At 37.8% G+C, this 15,764-nt stretch overlaps 7 protein-coding genes and 1 pseudogene across 11 annotated transcripts; 3 read left to right on the top strand and 5 right to left on the bottom strand.

Annotated features, from left to right (window-relative positions):
• Window positions 1-40: 40 nt before the first annotated feature.
• Window positions 41-1,081, bottom strand: PAR2 (phy rapidly regulated 2). Its single transcript, NM_115747.4, has one exon. The coding sequence runs from the start codon at window positions 607-609 to the stop codon at window positions 253-255; it is 357 nt and encodes a 118-aa protein (NP_191444.1). The 5' UTR covers window positions 610-1,081; the 3' UTR covers window positions 41-252.
• Window positions 1,082-4,410: 3,329 nt separating this feature from the next.
• On the bottom strand, window positions 4,411-5,997 carry AT3G58860 (F-box/RNI-like superfamily protein; the record flags this gene model as incomplete). Its single annotated transcript, NM_115748.2, has 3 exons — window positions 4,411-4,774; window positions 4,857-4,997; window positions 5,107-5,997. The coding sequence occupies 3 exons, from the start codon at window positions 5,995-5,997 to the stop codon at window positions 4,433-4,435; spliced, it is 1,374 nt and encodes a 457-aa protein (NP_191445.1). The 3' UTR covers window positions 4,411-4,432.
• Window positions 5,998-6,569: 572 nt separating this feature from the next.
• On the top strand, window positions 6,570-7,514 carry SADHU10-1 (annotated as a pseudogene; the record flags this gene model as incomplete). The annotated part of the gene is made up of 1 exon: window positions 6,570-7,514.
• AT3G58875 (uncharacterized protein) lies at window positions 7,049-7,989 on the bottom strand (the record flags this gene model as incomplete). The annotated part of the gene is made up of 2 exons (NM_001339942.1): window positions 7,049-7,396; window positions 7,846-7,989. The coding sequence occupies 2 exons, from the start codon at window positions 7,987-7,989 to the stop codon at window positions 7,049-7,051; spliced, it is 492 nt and encodes a 163-aa protein (NP_001326788.1).
• Window positions 7,990-8,878: 889 nt separating this feature from the next.
• On the bottom strand, window positions 8,879-9,058 carry AT3G58877 (uncharacterized protein; the record flags this gene model as incomplete). Its single annotated transcript, NM_001125384.1, has 1 exon — window positions 8,879-9,058. One exon carries the CDS (start codon window positions 9,056-9,058, stop codon window positions 8,879-8,881), a length of 180 nt encoding a protein of 59 aa, NP_001118856.1.
• Window positions 9,059-9,175: 117 nt separating this feature from the next.
• Window positions 9,176-10,858, bottom strand: AT3G58880 (F-box/RNI-like superfamily protein; the record flags this gene model as incomplete). Its single annotated transcript, NM_115750.1, has 3 exons — window positions 9,176-9,484; window positions 9,579-9,719; window positions 9,944-10,858. 3 exons carry the CDS (start codon window positions 10,856-10,858, stop codon window positions 9,176-9,178), a joined length of 1,365 nt encoding a protein of 454 aa, NP_191447.1.
• An 878-nt stretch (window positions 10,859-11,736) lies between these two features.
• Window positions 11,737-13,268, top strand: AT3G58890 (RNI-like superfamily protein; the record flags this gene model as incomplete). Its single annotated transcript, NM_115751.1, has 6 exons — window positions 11,737-11,788; window positions 11,965-12,027; window positions 12,100-12,437; window positions 12,654-12,794; window positions 12,874-13,053; window positions 13,161-13,268. 6 exons carry the CDS (start codon window positions 11,737-11,739, stop codon window positions 13,266-13,268), a joined length of 882 nt encoding a protein of 293 aa, NP_191448.1.
• A 235-nt stretch (window positions 13,269-13,503) lies between these two features.
• AT3G58900 (F-box/RNI-like superfamily protein) lies at window positions 13,504-15,564 on the top strand. 4 transcript variants are annotated; one of them, NM_001203202.2, is made up of 3 exons: window positions 13,529-14,656; window positions 14,746-14,886; window positions 14,991-15,564. In NM_001203202.2, exons 1-3 carry the CDS (start codon window positions 13,721-13,723, stop codon window positions 15,309-15,311), a joined length of 1,398 nt encoding a protein of 465 aa, NP_001190131.1. In that variant the 5' UTR covers window positions 13,529-13,720; the 3' UTR covers window positions 15,312-15,564. The 4 variants fall into 4 exon arrangements, with proteins under 4 accessions (NP_001030885.1, NP_001190131.1, NP_001030886.1 ...); NM_001035809.1 differs by having other exon boundaries at window positions 14,757-14,886; window positions 14,991-15,434; NM_001035808.1 differs by lacking the exons at window positions 14,746-14,886; window positions 14,991-15,564 and having other exon boundaries at window positions 13,504-13,567; window positions 13,691-14,735.
• The last annotated feature ends 200 nt before the right edge of the window (window positions 15,565-15,764 follow it).

Here is a 15,764-nt window from a genome sequence, read left to right on the forward strand (position 1 = left end):
CTTATATTACTTATATGAATTTGAGATATCAAAGGAGAAATTGTGGAGATAAAATTTTCATTTCTCGTAATATTTTGGAATAAAAACACATAAGATTGTTTTTTTTTTAAGAACTAAATTATGAACCCGAACTAAACAGCAATATATAAAAAAAAAAAATATAAGGTGAAAATAAATGAAAAAACAGAGAGAATTCCAAATTGTTTTTTTTTTTCTTCTGATTTTCAGAATTCTAAATTGTTTGTTCAATCTTCAACCTCCAAACTTCATATCTTTTTTCTCACAACGCTCAAGAAACGTAGTAAGAACTTTAATGGCATTGATCTGACATTGCAGAGCCAAAATGTAACTAGCTGTCTCTTCGAACAGCGCGTCGACACCAAGTTCCGTTCCTCCGGGAACTATTGTCTGAAGCGCCTCGATCTTCTCCTCCACTCCTTCTTCATCTTCATCTTCATCTTCTACGTCGGTCTCGCTTACACTCGCCGTTGCATCGGACAATCTCTGTCTGGTTCTGCGGTTGAAACCAGTGGAGCTTGTGTTCACGGCGGAGGATGGAGACGGAGGAGAAGAGCGTTTGGTATGGGAAGTGGCTAGGGTTTTCTCCATTGACGGAGGGAGAGAAGATGTGTTGGAAGAAAAGGAGTAAAGAGACCTGTGTGTATTTATATGAGTGATGTGAATTAGTAGATTGAAGTAGGACCGGTTAAAGTCATTCCGGTTCGTTTTACTTTGGTTTACTCTTGTTTGCCTTTAATGATTTGATTATGAGCTGAATCTTAGTGCGTTTGGTTAAGACTTTAGTTTAGTACTATGTTTTGGTTGTGCGATTTAGGTTTGGGGTTTGGCTATAATTTTGGAAATTGGGTAATGCCGGTATGCCATCAAAGCTGGGTCCAGTTGTGATTTTCTTTTCTTTTTTTGTTCTTGAGTGTTTCGAATTATGTGTTGGAGTGTTTGTTTTGTTGGTTTATTTATTAAGAGAGATTTTGGATCGTGATTGTCACGCGCTATGTTGTGTGGTTTAGTGGAGACGTCACTTTACTCAAGTGGATCTCCCTGAGGTCCTGACAGATAGATAGATTGTATCTTTATTTGTCTTTTAAAACACTATACATCACAAAAGTTTAATACATAATTGAAAATATGCGTGTCATTAACAAATTTGTAACATGCTTAGTTTAGTAATAATAGAGTTATCGACATGTGTTTAAAACTTAACCCAGACTTTGACTTGTGGGTCTTTGTTTTGTATTCTTTTCGGAAACATTAATGATGTGTTTGAATCAATATTTCACCATAAAGATAAGCTAGTTATTTGTATCTTACAACTTAATTATGCATGCATACGACAAATGCAATACATGCTCTTCATCCAGATTTCAAACCAAAAATGAATGAAAATATGTATTAGAGTTAGCTTGACCATTCTCTTATATAATCCATATTTTTTTTGGATCAGGCGATTTTTTAAAAAATGTGTTGAAGATATAAGATGATGCATGGACCTTAGAATGTGAGATTAAGAAAACAATCAATCTTAACTTGTAACTTATATATTGATTTGATTATCATATTAGGTTACATAATTAACATTTCAAGTTTCAAACTTGAGCTCAGCTTGACTTAAATCTAGTTAAGAATGGTATATTACTAATCACAAATTAAAGAGCTAATCCCACATACTCTCTCTCTCTCGCACGTTAGAAGAAGGGAGGAGAGGAATCACCTGCGACAGGTGCATGGGAGCAGAGGAGATGGGAGCCACAAAAGCTCCGTAAAAAAGGAAAAGAGAAAAGGAAAGCACATGTGCTCACATGAGTTTCTCCATCTATCTTAATATTAGCTCGCATGTGCCTCTCTTTCTTACTTCCACACACATTATGATACACTCTCTCTCTCTCTCTCTCTCTCTCTCTCTCTCTCTCTCTCTCTCTCTCTCTCTCTCTCTCTCTCTCTCTTTATAATAGGGAGAGGAATGAATTAATAGAGAGATACAGTTGTAGATAGTGAAGTGGTGGTGGTACTGGTACCATGATGATCTACTTAACTAGTTGCAGTTGCACAGAAGAAGATCCACATGATTTTCCATCTCGCATGGGAGCCACGTGACATCTTTTATGGAACCTACCTTTTCATTTCCTACTATTCTATCCCTAAATCTTTTGTCAACTCCCTTTTTTTTCACTATTTCCAAGAATTTCCAAGGAAGTGTTTATTATAGAGAAACCATTTAAAACAAAAAAAAAAGGAGAATAGAGAAAAGTCGTCCTCATGTCGGCATTAATCTTTGCACAATTCACTCGAGTTCATCCTCTTTTTTATTTTTTTCAACACAAGGCTATATTTTAATTTTTAAGTTTAACTACTTATTTTGTTATTCTTATTCTATGGATATAGTAACACTCCGTATTTACTAAATAGTTATACTAGATTACTAGTTACTTAAGAAGTTCCCTCACCATCATAAATCTAATGTTATTATATCGAAGTTTACAATTATAACTATATTAATAACTTAACAATTAATTTGATAATATATACTACAAGAGAAAAAATCGAGGGTAGGTGATGTTTCCAAGGAGGGAACGGAGAGGGGGTTGGTTTCTTGGGATTGAGATTATCAGTATTGGTTTCTTTCACCATCGACCAACCTGACACTTACGCCAATTCTAGTCTTTATATTGGTGGGTTAATACGATATTTATATCAATATGTACACAAACTTGCATCAATAATCGACCCTAAAAAGATCTACATAGCCAAAGCTCTACATAGCCAAAGCTCTCTTCTATTAGCATTGGTTAATCATTATTCAACCGCAACCTTTTCTGTCTTCTTTTTTTATTTATTTTTTTGATCAAACATTTTTTCTGTTTTTATAGTAAATGTTTTTTGGTCATCTAAATTAATAGTCACATCAATGGGGTTAGTTAATGTGCGTTGTTAAAACAAGAAATGGTGTTGAGAGATGAGATCATTGGTCTTTTTTGAGGGGAAGAATGGAAAAGAAAGTAAGATGAAGAGGACAAAAGACAAATGATATGTTATGGTTTTATTAGTTGCAGATTATTTGTCTTCTCATTTTGTGGGTGAGAAATATGGGCCAACCAAGTAGACCCAATACGACGGTTGATCTTTTGGGACAATGGTTACATGGGTGTGGATCCCATCTGCATCATACATTGTCTGTAAATCCGATTTTTTTTTTTTTTCTTCTAGCATGAATAGAATCATATGTTCATATTATTTCTGAATTTTTAAACCCACACCACGATCAAAACATCTTATAAGCTCCGATGGAAACCTTGTAATGTTATAATCGTCATCAAAAACAAATATTTTGATCTTCTCATATTACAAAATGATTAACAACTCTATAAAATTACTATTTTAAAAAACTAAAATTGCATTTTGAAGTGTCCAAATGTCCACTGGAACTTGGAGATAATGACATTATTTCAGAAATTAATTCGTTTTTGAATAGTCAATGAGGACCAGATTTGGTTAGATACGGTAAAGACGCAAATCACTAATTCCAAAAGAGAACGTGTTTGGATGTATTCGTTCTTCAGATGTTAATTGTTGCTGTATTAGCTCACATAAACAAAACAAAAGCAAATTCTACAAAAGGTCTACTACACACATTATACAAGAACATTAAATATGGTTTTCTTTGATGTAGAATAGATTTAAGTGTATAGTGCAGATTTTGTTTTTAATTGACTCCGGAAGAAGAAAACAAAGTAATGCTCGTGACATGGGCGATCCACTGCCACAGCCCACATGCGTCGGATCTGCCATGAGAATATCATCAACATCATAAGTGATTTCATCATAAAGATCATCATCATGTGCATGTGCAACGATCGCATATTCTCATCCTATCTGTCACCAGGTAAGTATGGCTACAACAAAGTTGTTTGTCCACAGCAGAAACAAAACAATTTTTTCTATAAAAAAAAACACGTAACAGTTTGTGTCGGTGATATTTTTGTACTAACAGGTTTGAAACATACGATATGTATTTGTTCCGAGCGATCAAAGCCAATTTTGGTATTAGTATACATTTTTGACATACTAGAACATATACTAGTATTCTGATTCACGTCCAAACGATAAAACACTAGAAAACAGAGGTATTGTAACCAAAGAGAGTCATTAATTATTCAACTAGGAAAGAACAAAAGTTTGTACTTCAAGCATTACTTAGTTTTCCCATAACACTTGATCATTCTCCTATTAAAAAGATAAAAAGTTCGTGCGTAGAGCATTCTCCTATTAAAAGCTAAAGATTGTGAAAACGTAAAATTTTGAAATTGTAGAGAAGCAGGAATGGTTCTGTCTAGTACATGAATCAAATCGTACTTAAGCAGAATAAAAAAAAAACTAAAAAGAGAAACAACGAAAGCAAGTTTCATCCTCCAAGACTTCATTTTCGAGTCCACCTCCAGTACAAGGGAGCCAGCACCCTGTAATTAATAGTGCAACTCGACATCTCGTTGTATTGCATCAGCGTATCCTCGACAATTTCAAGCCATTTAGGGATTTCAAACAGAGTAGGTTCCTTTGTTTCGACAATTATCTCCATCTCCTTCAAACTCGGACAAAAGTCCAAGAAATGCTTTATCATGTGCACCTCTCTGATTGTTCCTCTAAATCCTTGAATCTGTATCTTATTCACAGGGCAAGCCATGAGCGAGCGCCCTTTCTTCTTTCTAGGAATGCAGTCACAAACATCCCCGCATTTATTCGTGACAGTGTGCAAGAGTCCCTGAAAAAGCATAAAGGAGACTATAAGCGATTTCCAAAGTCCAAAGCGGGGAAACTAAGAAAAATGTTTTGGTGTTTTATACCCCAAGGTACAGAGTTTCCAAATTTGGACAGTTCTTTAGAAGAAGTGGCATTGCTTGCCATCCTTGCTGCATCACAGTCCTAATATTTAAAGTGGTAAGGTTTTTAAAAACCGGCATGGCTTCACAGGAAAGAGAGAGCACCTGAATCAAGAAACATTGTTATACAGTACTCCACGAATTGAGACAATGATCTTCGGCTTTCCTTCTTACAAAAAAACTAGCTGAAATAAGTGTTACATAGGAAACTTACCTCGAAAGTAACAGGGGATATGTGAAAGATCTCAGCGTTTTGTATTCCATGAATTAGGTTCCACACATTATCTCTTGCTCGATTGATTCGATCTGCAGTAAGAACAAGGTTGATCCCAACCTCAACTAAGTTTTTCAAGTTTACTATTGGATAATCCTCTGCAACGTAATCATAGTAGTCTAAGAAAACAAGATTCGGTGTATCGAATGACAAAGTGCCTAAACAGCCGTCTTCGGAGGTAATCTTAAGGTTCTTAAGGCTTGAACTTGACAAGATCACATTCCTATCCTTCCACTCCATATTAAGCAGCATTAATTCCTCAAGGACAGGACAAGCAGGAAGAAGTGTCTGAAACTGACCCCTACCAAACTCAACTGATTCAAGAACAAGAGTCTTAAGCATCGGTAAGAACATGTCATCGTCCCACAAATAAAGATCAACTCCATATCCTGTTTTTAGCTCAACTAATGTCTTACTCACAGATATCTCGTAAGGCAGCGAATATTCTTCTTCGAAATCCATGAATAGAGCAAGGTGAGAAACACCGCGTTGCAACACATTACATATCCAACGATCCACACGGTCAGGATCAACACCAGTTTTAACATTTAGGGAGAATTTCTTAATGGGAGAAGCGCCCTGCAATGCCAAAACCCTATCCACGAAATCCATGAAACTCCGAAGAATTCCGTCCTTTTCCCGTTTACCCTCTTGGGGATGAAGAAAATCAGAGTCATTGAAATCGAGACTTGGGACAAACGCAAACAGATAACGCCACTTCTTTGCGAGAACCGATGTTGAAGCAGCCTCTTTGGTTGGAAGGGATGACAAGATATGAGAAATAACCTCGTCCGGTAACTTGCTGAAGAGATCCATCTTCTCCGAGTCCATTGTCTACACAAATCTCCTAAGCAATAGAAAAATCAAGCATACATCAGTACCAAACAGTAATATTCTAGGATCTAAAAACTGAGAAAGGAACAGAGCGATTTAATTCAAACAAGAAGCAAATTAAAATCCCTAAATTATAGCAGAAAAATCACATATACGCAATTGCTAAATCAATGACGATTGATTTGATTTGGGGAACCCTAAATTAGGGGGGATTACTGAATCTCCCAATAAATGGCCATAAAGAAGATTTGAGTTGATATGGAGTACCTACCACGTTATGAAGAACAAAGTTCAAAACTTTCAGATTTGAGGGAAAAGCATACGCATATTTTTGCACCCAATATTTCGTAATTTTATTAAATTTTCGGAAAACGGATAATATACAATTCAGTATGATAAAGCTCATAAATTTTAGAAATGTTTTCTTTGTACCATTAGAGATGCGTTGAATTCAGAAGGGTTTAGCATTCGTAAATATCGTAACCATGATCTATATTCATGATGATCATATGATGAATTACTACTTGCCAAAATGAAATTCTCATGATGAATTACGTTGTACAAGTCATAGCTAAAATGTTTTGTTATATTTACTTGATGATCTCACTTAAACCTATAAATGCAAGCAAAACTCGCATGAAAAGAAAGAAAGAAAGAAAACTGTGAAGATAAAATCAATACACGAGAGCTTTTCTAAGAAAGGCACAATCGTTGCCTCGTTTCAAGAGCTTTTCTCTCTCTCTTGAAGAAAATTTTCTAGATCTAGATTTAGTTTTCTGGGTAGTGTTCTTCATCGCAGGCCAAAGTCTTTATACGATGGTTCAGGAGTGAGCTCGTTACTCTTCGCCGTCAACGGTGGTGAGGTTTGTCTCCATCGATGTGGTCGTCGCTTTAGATTGGCGGAGGAGGAGCTCTGCAGCGTGGGTTTCTCGGTTGTGGACGCCGAGGAGTGCTCCGTAGTTTCTCTTGCCCGGCCGTTGATCTATTGTTGTGCGGCTACGGCGGAAGTTGGTGGTGGCTAGGTGGGTTTCGTTGTTTGGCGTGGTGGTCAACTGTGGATCTGTTTGGATCTTAGATGGCTAATGTGGAGGCAAGGGTTCAGTCGGTTTGGGTGAGCTCCGACTTCTGGATCCGCCGCGTTTGGCATCCATCCGCCCGGTTTGGAGAGTAACGGCTTAAGGAAATCGGCGAAGATCCGGTCATAGAAGAAAGGGGTTAATCCCCAGTGTGTTGGGATGCTTGGTATGGAACCGACACCGTCGATCCGGTGTGTCGGAGTGGCTAGTTTTCCGGGAGAGTTGTAGTTGGTTTGGTGCGTCGGCGGAGAGCGTCTATGGACGGAAACCGGAACCCTCCGTCTACGGTTCGCGTTCCTTCGAGGCGTTCCAGTTCTAATCTAGCCCTAAAAAGTAAAAACAAAAAAATAAAAAATAATAATAAAAAGTATGTAGAAAGAAAACGTAGCGTTTTGGATCGGTTTTGAAAAACCAAATTAACCAAACCAAAATCAAAACCATTCATACGCCAAATCCTTAGAATCGACAGTCGAGCATACTTAACAGCTTAAGCTATAAAATGTATAATAGATTTACGATTCTTTGATTTCGAAAGCAAGTTGATGTATTATTGGCATGCTACAAACCGTGCACAAATTAAACAGCATCGTATCAAGTTCATCACTCAACGTGTTTGATACTCCCACCAAAAACAAAAATACGTCTTTATTAGGAAAAACATCAAAGCAAGAAGTTGACTCTTTTAGCTTCATAGCTATTAATTTGGAAAATAAAACTTCCACCAAGACTTCATTGGGTAGTCCACAACCTATGTCAAACAACAGTGCACCTTGAATTTAACATTGCGACCCGATAAGTCGTTGAATGGGTTAGAATCCGGCGTTATAGGGGACTGTGGACGACCATCTTTAACATAGATATCCAGCTCCTCCAAGCAGGAGAAATAGTCCAAGAAATGCTTGATCATGTCCATCTCTCTTGACGTTCCTTGAAACTCACGAATCTCTAACCTTTTCACCGGACAAGATGCGAGTGAACGGCCTTTCTCTTCCCGAAGAATACAGGTACAAGCGTCCCCACAGTCATCAAAGGTTGGGAGGGAAACAAAGAAGGCGAAAAAGATGTTTTAGGGTTTGCCAAAGTGAAGAAGGTTTTAATTTTCCTTTACGTGCCCTACATAATCAAGTGAAACGCAGCCTTTTATAAAGTGATTAATTTAAACAGCTAGCGTTTTATAAAGTGTTAAAAGTTAAACACACAAAACTAGTTTAGATGCGATATGATGAGTTCCCCGAATTAAGTTTAAGAAACCAAAGCTAAACGCAAAACTTATTGCCACTCAACCTATGATTTCAGTTGTGTAACTTTGTGTTGTTTCTTGCCTAAAGTTAAATCAAGTTGGTATCTGATGTGTTGTACATTAAAGTCAAGATGTAGGTATTTTTTTTTTTTTTTGCTAACGTTTAGTCAATTCGAGTAAAGCTCTATTAAAGACTTTGCAAGCAAAAGGAATTGTGAAGAGTTAGAACATCCAAATTTTAAGCGAGGTTCTAAAGTTCACGTAACTGTTTTCAACGAGGCAAGCAAAGTAACACCAGAAGAAAATTATGGGGTTTTCTGCACTAGTCTGGTTTAGTTGGACTGGGTTTTCAAATCCAGTAGATCAAACCGAGCCCAAATCAAATCAAAAAGCACTAATAATACTCGTTGTTTTAGTGTGCTGATAAAGTTTCTTTCTTTTGTTTGAGAGTTGAGACTGGGATCCCATTGTTGAAGAAGCGTCACTTTAACGACATGTTCTAGGTGATTAAACAATACTGTGAACAAGCTTTATTTATTGTTAGTTCGAGTATGATCATCGATCATTTATAAAACTCAACTAAGTAGTCATCAATATAAGATAGATTTACGATTCTTTGATCTCGAATGCAAGTTGATGTATTATTGGCAGACTCGGCTACAAATCGTGCACAATACGGCATCGTATCAAGTTCATCACTCAACCTGTTTGATACTCCGACGAAAAGCAAAAAATAAACCATTTTTATCAGCAAAAACTATCAAAGCAAGAAGTTGACTCCTCTTTTTAGCTTCGGAGATATTAATTTGGAAAAGTAAACTTAAAGTTCCACCAAGACCTTCATTGTGCTGTCCACAGCCTATGTCAAAGAACCGTGCACCTTGATTATAACATTGCGACCCAATAAGTGCTTGAATGGGTTAGAATCCGACGCTAAAGGGGCTAGGAACTGTGGACGACCATCTTTAACATAGATCTCCATCTCCTTCAAACAGAGGAAACAGTAATAGAAATGCTTGATCATTTCCATCTCTCTCAACGTTCCTTGAAACTCACGAATCTCTAACCGCTTCACTGGACAAGATGCAAGCGAACGGCCTTTCTCCTCCCGAGAAATGCAGGTACAAGCGTCCCCGCAGTCAGCTGCGACACAGTGTACGAGACCACCCTAAAAGCAGAAAGGAGACATTAGGGATTTCCAATCGTGAACTGTATCTCTGCAAACGTGTTATTCAAGTCATTTGATGGTTTATATTTTATACCTTAATGACTAGAGTTTCTAGACGTGGACAATTTTTCAAGAGAACCGGCATTGCTTGCCATCTTATATCCATGCTACTCTCAATGACTAAGAATGTGAGGTTGTTGAACACCGGCATTGCCTGAGAGCATTGGCCAAGCACCTGAAACAACAAAAAGTCCCAAATAAACATTAACCAGCTGCAATATTTGTTTCAAAATCACAAGGGTTGTTTCTCTGTTCAAAACTAGAAGACTTAAACACCCGGAAGACCTTGACTTGTACTTTAATTTGAACCATGCTCCTCAAGTAACTAGGATGTCTAATTTACTTGAGTTTTTTTGTTCTCCCTTTATTGTTTAAGAGAGAACAAAACAGCATACTGACCTGGAGAGTCCCGGGAGATAAGTAAAGCTTCCGAACACTGGATATGCCACGAATAAGTTTCTGCACTTCACTAAGCATGAGAAGACCATTCTTTCGGACGCTTACTAGCTTGATTAGACGATCAGTTAATACAAACTTGATTTGAGCCTCAACTAAGTATTCCAAATTAACTAATGGATAGTCGTCCTCAAACAATGCAGTGTAATTTAAGCAAAGAAGATTCGGTGTATCAAATGAGAAAACGTGTGCAGGGCCTGACAAACTGACAGACTTAATTGTTAGAGTCTTGAGGCTTGCAATTGACACGGTCGCATTCGGATATGACCCATGCACATTAGCCAAGTTTAATGCCTCGAGTGCAGGGCAAGCAGAAAGTAGCCTCTCAAGCTGACCACTATCAGACCAACTAACTGAGTCAAGAGTGAGAGTCTTAAGCATAGGTAAGGCCGAAATGTGTTCAGGCCCAAAAGCAATACGACATCCACTTCCTAATTTCAGTTCAACTAGTGTTCTGCTCATGAAAATTTCGATGAACATACATCTATGTCCCAAATCCATGGACAGATCAATGAGCAAAACACCGCGCTGCAGCACATTACATATCCACTGATTCAGAAGATCTAAATCAACACCGGTTTTACACTTGAGTGAGAATTTTCTGATGGGAGAATCTCCATGCAAAGCCAATACTCTATCCACAAAATCTATAAAGCTCTGTCGAGTTCCTTCCCTTGTCTGTTTACCTTCTTCTGGGTTCAGAAAGGCAGAGTCATCAAACTCGAGATAAGGGACAAAAGCAATGAGATAGCGCCACCTCTTGGAGAGAATAGAAGTCAAAGCAGCCTCCTTTGTGGTAAGTAAGGACAATATATGACCAAGGAGATCATCTGGTAGACTGCTAACAAGATCCACCATCTCTGCAGTAGAAAGTACATTTAACACAAACTCCTAAGCAATCCGAACATGAACATAAATTACAAAAAAGAAGTTGCACTTGGGGATCTTATACAGACGAAGATCTGTAAACACTGATGCTTAAACTTTGAGTCAAATTATAGATCCCCAAGGAAAATTAGAAAATATGAATTCGCTTAGGCATTTACCGCTGTACATTCGCGGAGTCCTACACATATTTAACTTGTAGAGACAGGGGTCAAAGGTTGGGAGGGAAGCAAAGAAGGCGAAAAAGTAGATTTAGGGTTTGCCCAAAGTGAAGGAGTCACGGAGAAAAGGTTTTAATTTTCCTTTTACGTGCCCCTACATAGCGTTTTATAAAGTTTTAAGTTATAATAAAATTCGTTTAGAAGTTTAGATGAGATAATAAGATATATCATGATTGATGATGATTAAAAAATCAAAGCTAAACACAAAAATTAGCACAAATGACCCAATTATAAATGATACTTCTATAGAAATTATTTTTAAAAAATTATTATGCAGATTGAAATTGTAACCTCTGATTTCAGTTGTATAACTTGTGTTGTTTTTTGGGCTCCCTAAAGTTAGATCAAGTTGGTATCTCTGATATGTTGTCATTATAGTCAAGATCTAGGTAGTTTTTTTCTTGCTAATTAACCTTTAAATTAATTAGTCAGTTTGAGTAAAGCATTGTTAAAGACATCAACAAGAATAAATCAAAGCAAATTACTTGTGAGAATATTATCAAAACAATCCAATTGCTAGAAATTCAAGAGTGTACACAACAACAAAAACTATCTTTATTAGCGAAAACAAGCTGCAGTTGACTCCTTTTAGCTTATACAACAAGAATTCAATGCAACTTTGGCATAACAATGCAAACCCTCTTCCTAGTTCCAGCACAACAATTGGTCTTGCAACTTGCAAGTGAAGACAGCTAAAGGCAAGTGATTACTTGGTTTAAAAACCCGGTCCAAATCAGTCTCGATTCCGATTCCTATTCTGATGATCATGATGATGACTATCATCTGCCTCAAAAGTTGTTTGTCAGTAGCACTTTAGTCAAGATGATATTAAGAAGTAAATTTGGTATTGGCCTCTAGGTGGAGGCACTTTCTTACCAATGCTTAAAACTCTCATTATCAAGGCTAAGTGGATTGGTTCTGGTATGCTTGCGACGCTTCTTCCTTGTTTCCCCGTACTTGAGGAATTAAGCATTGCTATTACTGAGTAGCTAGAATGGGATGAAACCGTGTCAAGTGCAAGCCTCAGGAAGCTAGTTATCTATTGCCAAGGTGGTTGTGCAGACTTGCTGAATTCAAAGAGTATTTCTTTCGATACTCCAAGTCTTCTTTACCTTGTGTATTCTGTTTTTGTTGCGGAGGACTATCCAAAAGTCAACTTGACAAATTTGGTTGAAGCTAAATTCAACCTTATGTTACTTGACGAACAAATCGAGCAAATAAGAGAGCCGAATGATGAGGATGATGTTTTTCTCCGTCTTGGAAATGTGTTGAAGCTCTTTGCTGGCATAAGAAATGTTCAGAAACTTTACTTATCTGCAAATATTCTTGAGGTCAGTTGCTATTTTGTTTACTATTGTAGTACATTTCTTGCTAGTCTCAAGGAATACCAATTAATCAGACAGCCTTGTCTAACTTTCTGAAGCATGAGAACAAATTCATTGTTAGTCCGAGTGTTATGCTGAGTCACTACACAGATTGTAACGCCAGCTGCAATATTACAAATGTTGCACCCGAATAGCGTTGAGTTGAGCTTTGTCTTGTTGCAGGTCCTTTCTCTATGCTGTGAATCATTTCCGGTGTTCAACAACCTCAAAATTTTACGAATAAGGAGTGCCGAGGATCGAGGATGGCAAGCAATGCCGGTTCTCTTAAGGAACTGTCCACATTTAGAAACTCTAGTCCTTGAGGTATGGACAGAACTCATATGTCTAACTTTAACCAAGACAAGGATCAGTATTTGTAGTCCCTTTATTTGTCTGGTTTCAGGGTCTTATACACTATGTGACAGGTGAATGTGGGAATGCTTGTGACTGCAAATCTCGGGAGGGAATAGTTAGTTCGCTCTTATCATGTCCAGTGAAGAAGGTGCAGATTAAAGGGTTTAAAGGAACGATGAGAGAGTCGTCAATGATATGGCATTTCATGACGTCTTTCCCGTGTTTAAAGGTTGTTTATGCCGAAGAGAATGATTTTACAACAATCTTTGAAATCCTGGGACGATGAAACTTGTCGTGCATATGCTCTACAAAGAGTTCTTTAGTTCTGATGTCGAGTTCTTGGTGTACACTCCCATGGATAAGAAGTGGATTTTCGGAGTGGCTTTTTCGAATGTAAGAGTTTTCATAATCGACATTGTCATGATTATTATCTTCCTCAGTTAAACCTTAGTCTGCTAATATGTATTTCTTATGAAGACCAATTACTCAGTCATCATTTTCTGCTCTGTACTTTTCTCAAAACCTTTACGTTGTCTAAATCATGCGATTTGATTGTGTTTTACGTCTGGTTTATTTGCTTTAATAACCGGTCCAAACCAAACCATTATAATTTACTAAATTTTTTCGGTTTGCGTTTATCAAGATTGAATTCCGGTTCAAAGATTCTTCCTGTAAAATGGATCTTTCATATATTCCCTTGTCTCTCGAAATCCAAAACAATCTACCATCGATTTCGGTCTTAGGTAGGTGCTGAAGCTAACTATTCCCTTCTGTTCTTATACTTCTTTGAACGTATCTTAGATCATTTTGCTTTTGGTTGCGTTGTTAAATTTCGATCAATCGCTTCTCTGTTTATGTATGGTTAGATGTTCCAATAGCTTTGTGTAGTTCAGAGGATGGATCTATTCAGCAGTCTACCAAATGAACTCCTTTATCATATATTGTCCTTCCTATCCACAAAGGAGGCTGCTTTGACATCGGTTCTCTCCAAGAGGTGGCGCAATCTGTTTGCTTTTGTCCCTTACCTCGAGTTTGATGACTCTGTCTTTCTTCATCCAGAAGAGCGTAAGCGGGAAAAAGAAGGAATTTTGCAGAGCTTCATGGATTTTGTGGATAGAGTTTTGGATTTGCATGGTGATTCTCTCATAAAGACGTTCTCCCTCAAGTGTAAAACTGGTGTTGACTCAGATCATGTGGATCGTTGGATATGTAATGTGTTGGCTCGTGGTGTTTCAGACCTTGATCTTTTCATTGATTTCAGAGATTTATATTCTCTGCCTCACGAGGTTGGTGTGAGTAGGACACTTGTTGTGCTGAGAGTAGGAAGTGAATCTGATCTTTATTGGTGGCAGAAGTTTTTATGCTTACCGATGCTTAAAACTCTCGTTCTTGACTCCTGCTGGTTATGTATTGGTCAGTTTCAAATTCTTCTTCTTGCTTGCCCTGCGCTTGAGGAGTTAGACATGACTAATACGCGGTGGAAGGATTCCAATGTGACTGTGTCTAGCTCGATCCTCAAGGAGCTGACTATTGATCTCCATGGTTGTTGTAGCGTAGTTAATCTGAAGAGTCTTTCATTTGATGCTCCAAGTCTTGTTTACTTTTATTACTGTGATTCTCTTGCGGAGGACTATCCACAAGTGAACTTGAAAAACTTGGTCGAGGCTCAAATCAACCTTTTACTAACTCAAGCTCAAATCGAGCAAGTAAGAGCACTAAATAATGAAATGTTGGTGGCTGATGATGTTTTTCCTGGTCTTGGCAATGCTTGGAAGCTCATTACTGGCCTAAGAAATGTTCAACAACTTTACTTGTCTCCTGATACCCTTGAGGTCAGTTTTCTCTCTTTAGTGTATTTCTGGCTGGTTGGGAGGATATAAAGAACGCAAATATTCCAATCGCGTGATTGCTAGCGTTGTAGGTGCTTTCTAGGTGCTGTGAAGGGATGCCGGTGTTCAACAACCTCAAAGTGTTAAGTATTTGGAGTGACATGAATAGGGGATGGCAAGCTATGCCAGTTCTTCTAAGGAACTGTCCACATTTAGAAACTCTCATCATTGAGGTAGAACTACTGTATAATCCATGAAATTTTGTGGACAAAACATTCGTTAAAGTTGCAGTTCATACTCGCAATTACTTTACTGTCTCCTTTATGTGCGTTTTCAGGGACTCTTACACTATGCGACGGATAAATGCGGGGATGTTTGTGACTGCATTTCTCGGGATTACAAAGACCATTCGCTCACATCTTGTCCAGTGAAGAAGTTACAGATATATGAGTTTCGAGGAACAATTAGAGAGTTAGAGATGATCAAGCATTTCTTGAAGATTTTTCCATGTTTGAAGGAGATGGATATATATGCTCATGAGAATAGTCATACACTATTTAAAGACCCTACAATTTTTGAACGTGTTGGGAAGGTGATGAATTTCTACAATATGTTATCGAGTTGCAGTGTTCAATTACTAGTGCGCGGTCCATTGTAAGGGAAGTGACTGCACTGTGAAGTATTTGTGGGAGTAAACACAGCTCATAGTTTTGGTCAAAGTCTACTTAGTTTTCTGTTGCCTTTTCTCATTGACATTCTGTTACGTTTTTTGCTATTTTTCAAAATGTTACATTGTCACGAGGCTTAACTTCCTTGGGCAAACTTTTGCATTGTCATAATGATGAGGGATGACTGAAACCATTCAAATTAGAAACAATCATAAGGCAAAAGAAGAAGAAGAAGAAGAAGAAGAAGAAGAAGAAGAAGAAGAAGAAGAAGAAGAAGAAGAAGAAGAAAATTCGTTTGAATTTCAAACCAGTTAACAAAACTGAACAATTTCTGAAAAGACTGGCAGATAAGTTGTGTTTCATACCGCAATGCTTAGAGTTTCTAGATGTGGACAGTTCTTTAGGAGAACTGGCACTGCTTGCCATGGACTCTCGCCCCTCCT

The sequence above is a fragment of the Arabidopsis thaliana genome, chromosome 3 (genome assembly GCF_000001735.4).
Source record: "Arabidopsis thaliana chromosome 3, partial sequence".
NCBI lineage: Eukaryota > Viridiplantae > Streptophyta > Magnoliopsida > Brassicales > Brassicaceae > Arabidopsis > Arabidopsis thaliana.

Coding starts and splice junctions, on each gene's coding strand:
- PAR2 (NM_115747.4), bottom strand. CDS start 609: ATGGAGAAAACCCTAGCCACTTCCCATACCAAACGCTCTTCTCCTCCG.
- AT3G58900 (NM_001203202.2), top strand. CDS start 13,721: ATGGATCTATTCAGCAGTCTACCAAATGAACTCCTTTATCATATATTG. Junction 14,657..14,745: donor TGTCTCCTGATACCCTTGAG/GTCAGTTTTCTC, acceptor CTAGCGTTGTAG/GTGCTTTCTAGGTGCTGTGA. Junction 14,887..14,990: donor TAGAAACTCTCATCATTGAG/GTAGAACTACTG, acceptor GTGCGTTTTCAG/GGACTCTTACACTATGCGAC.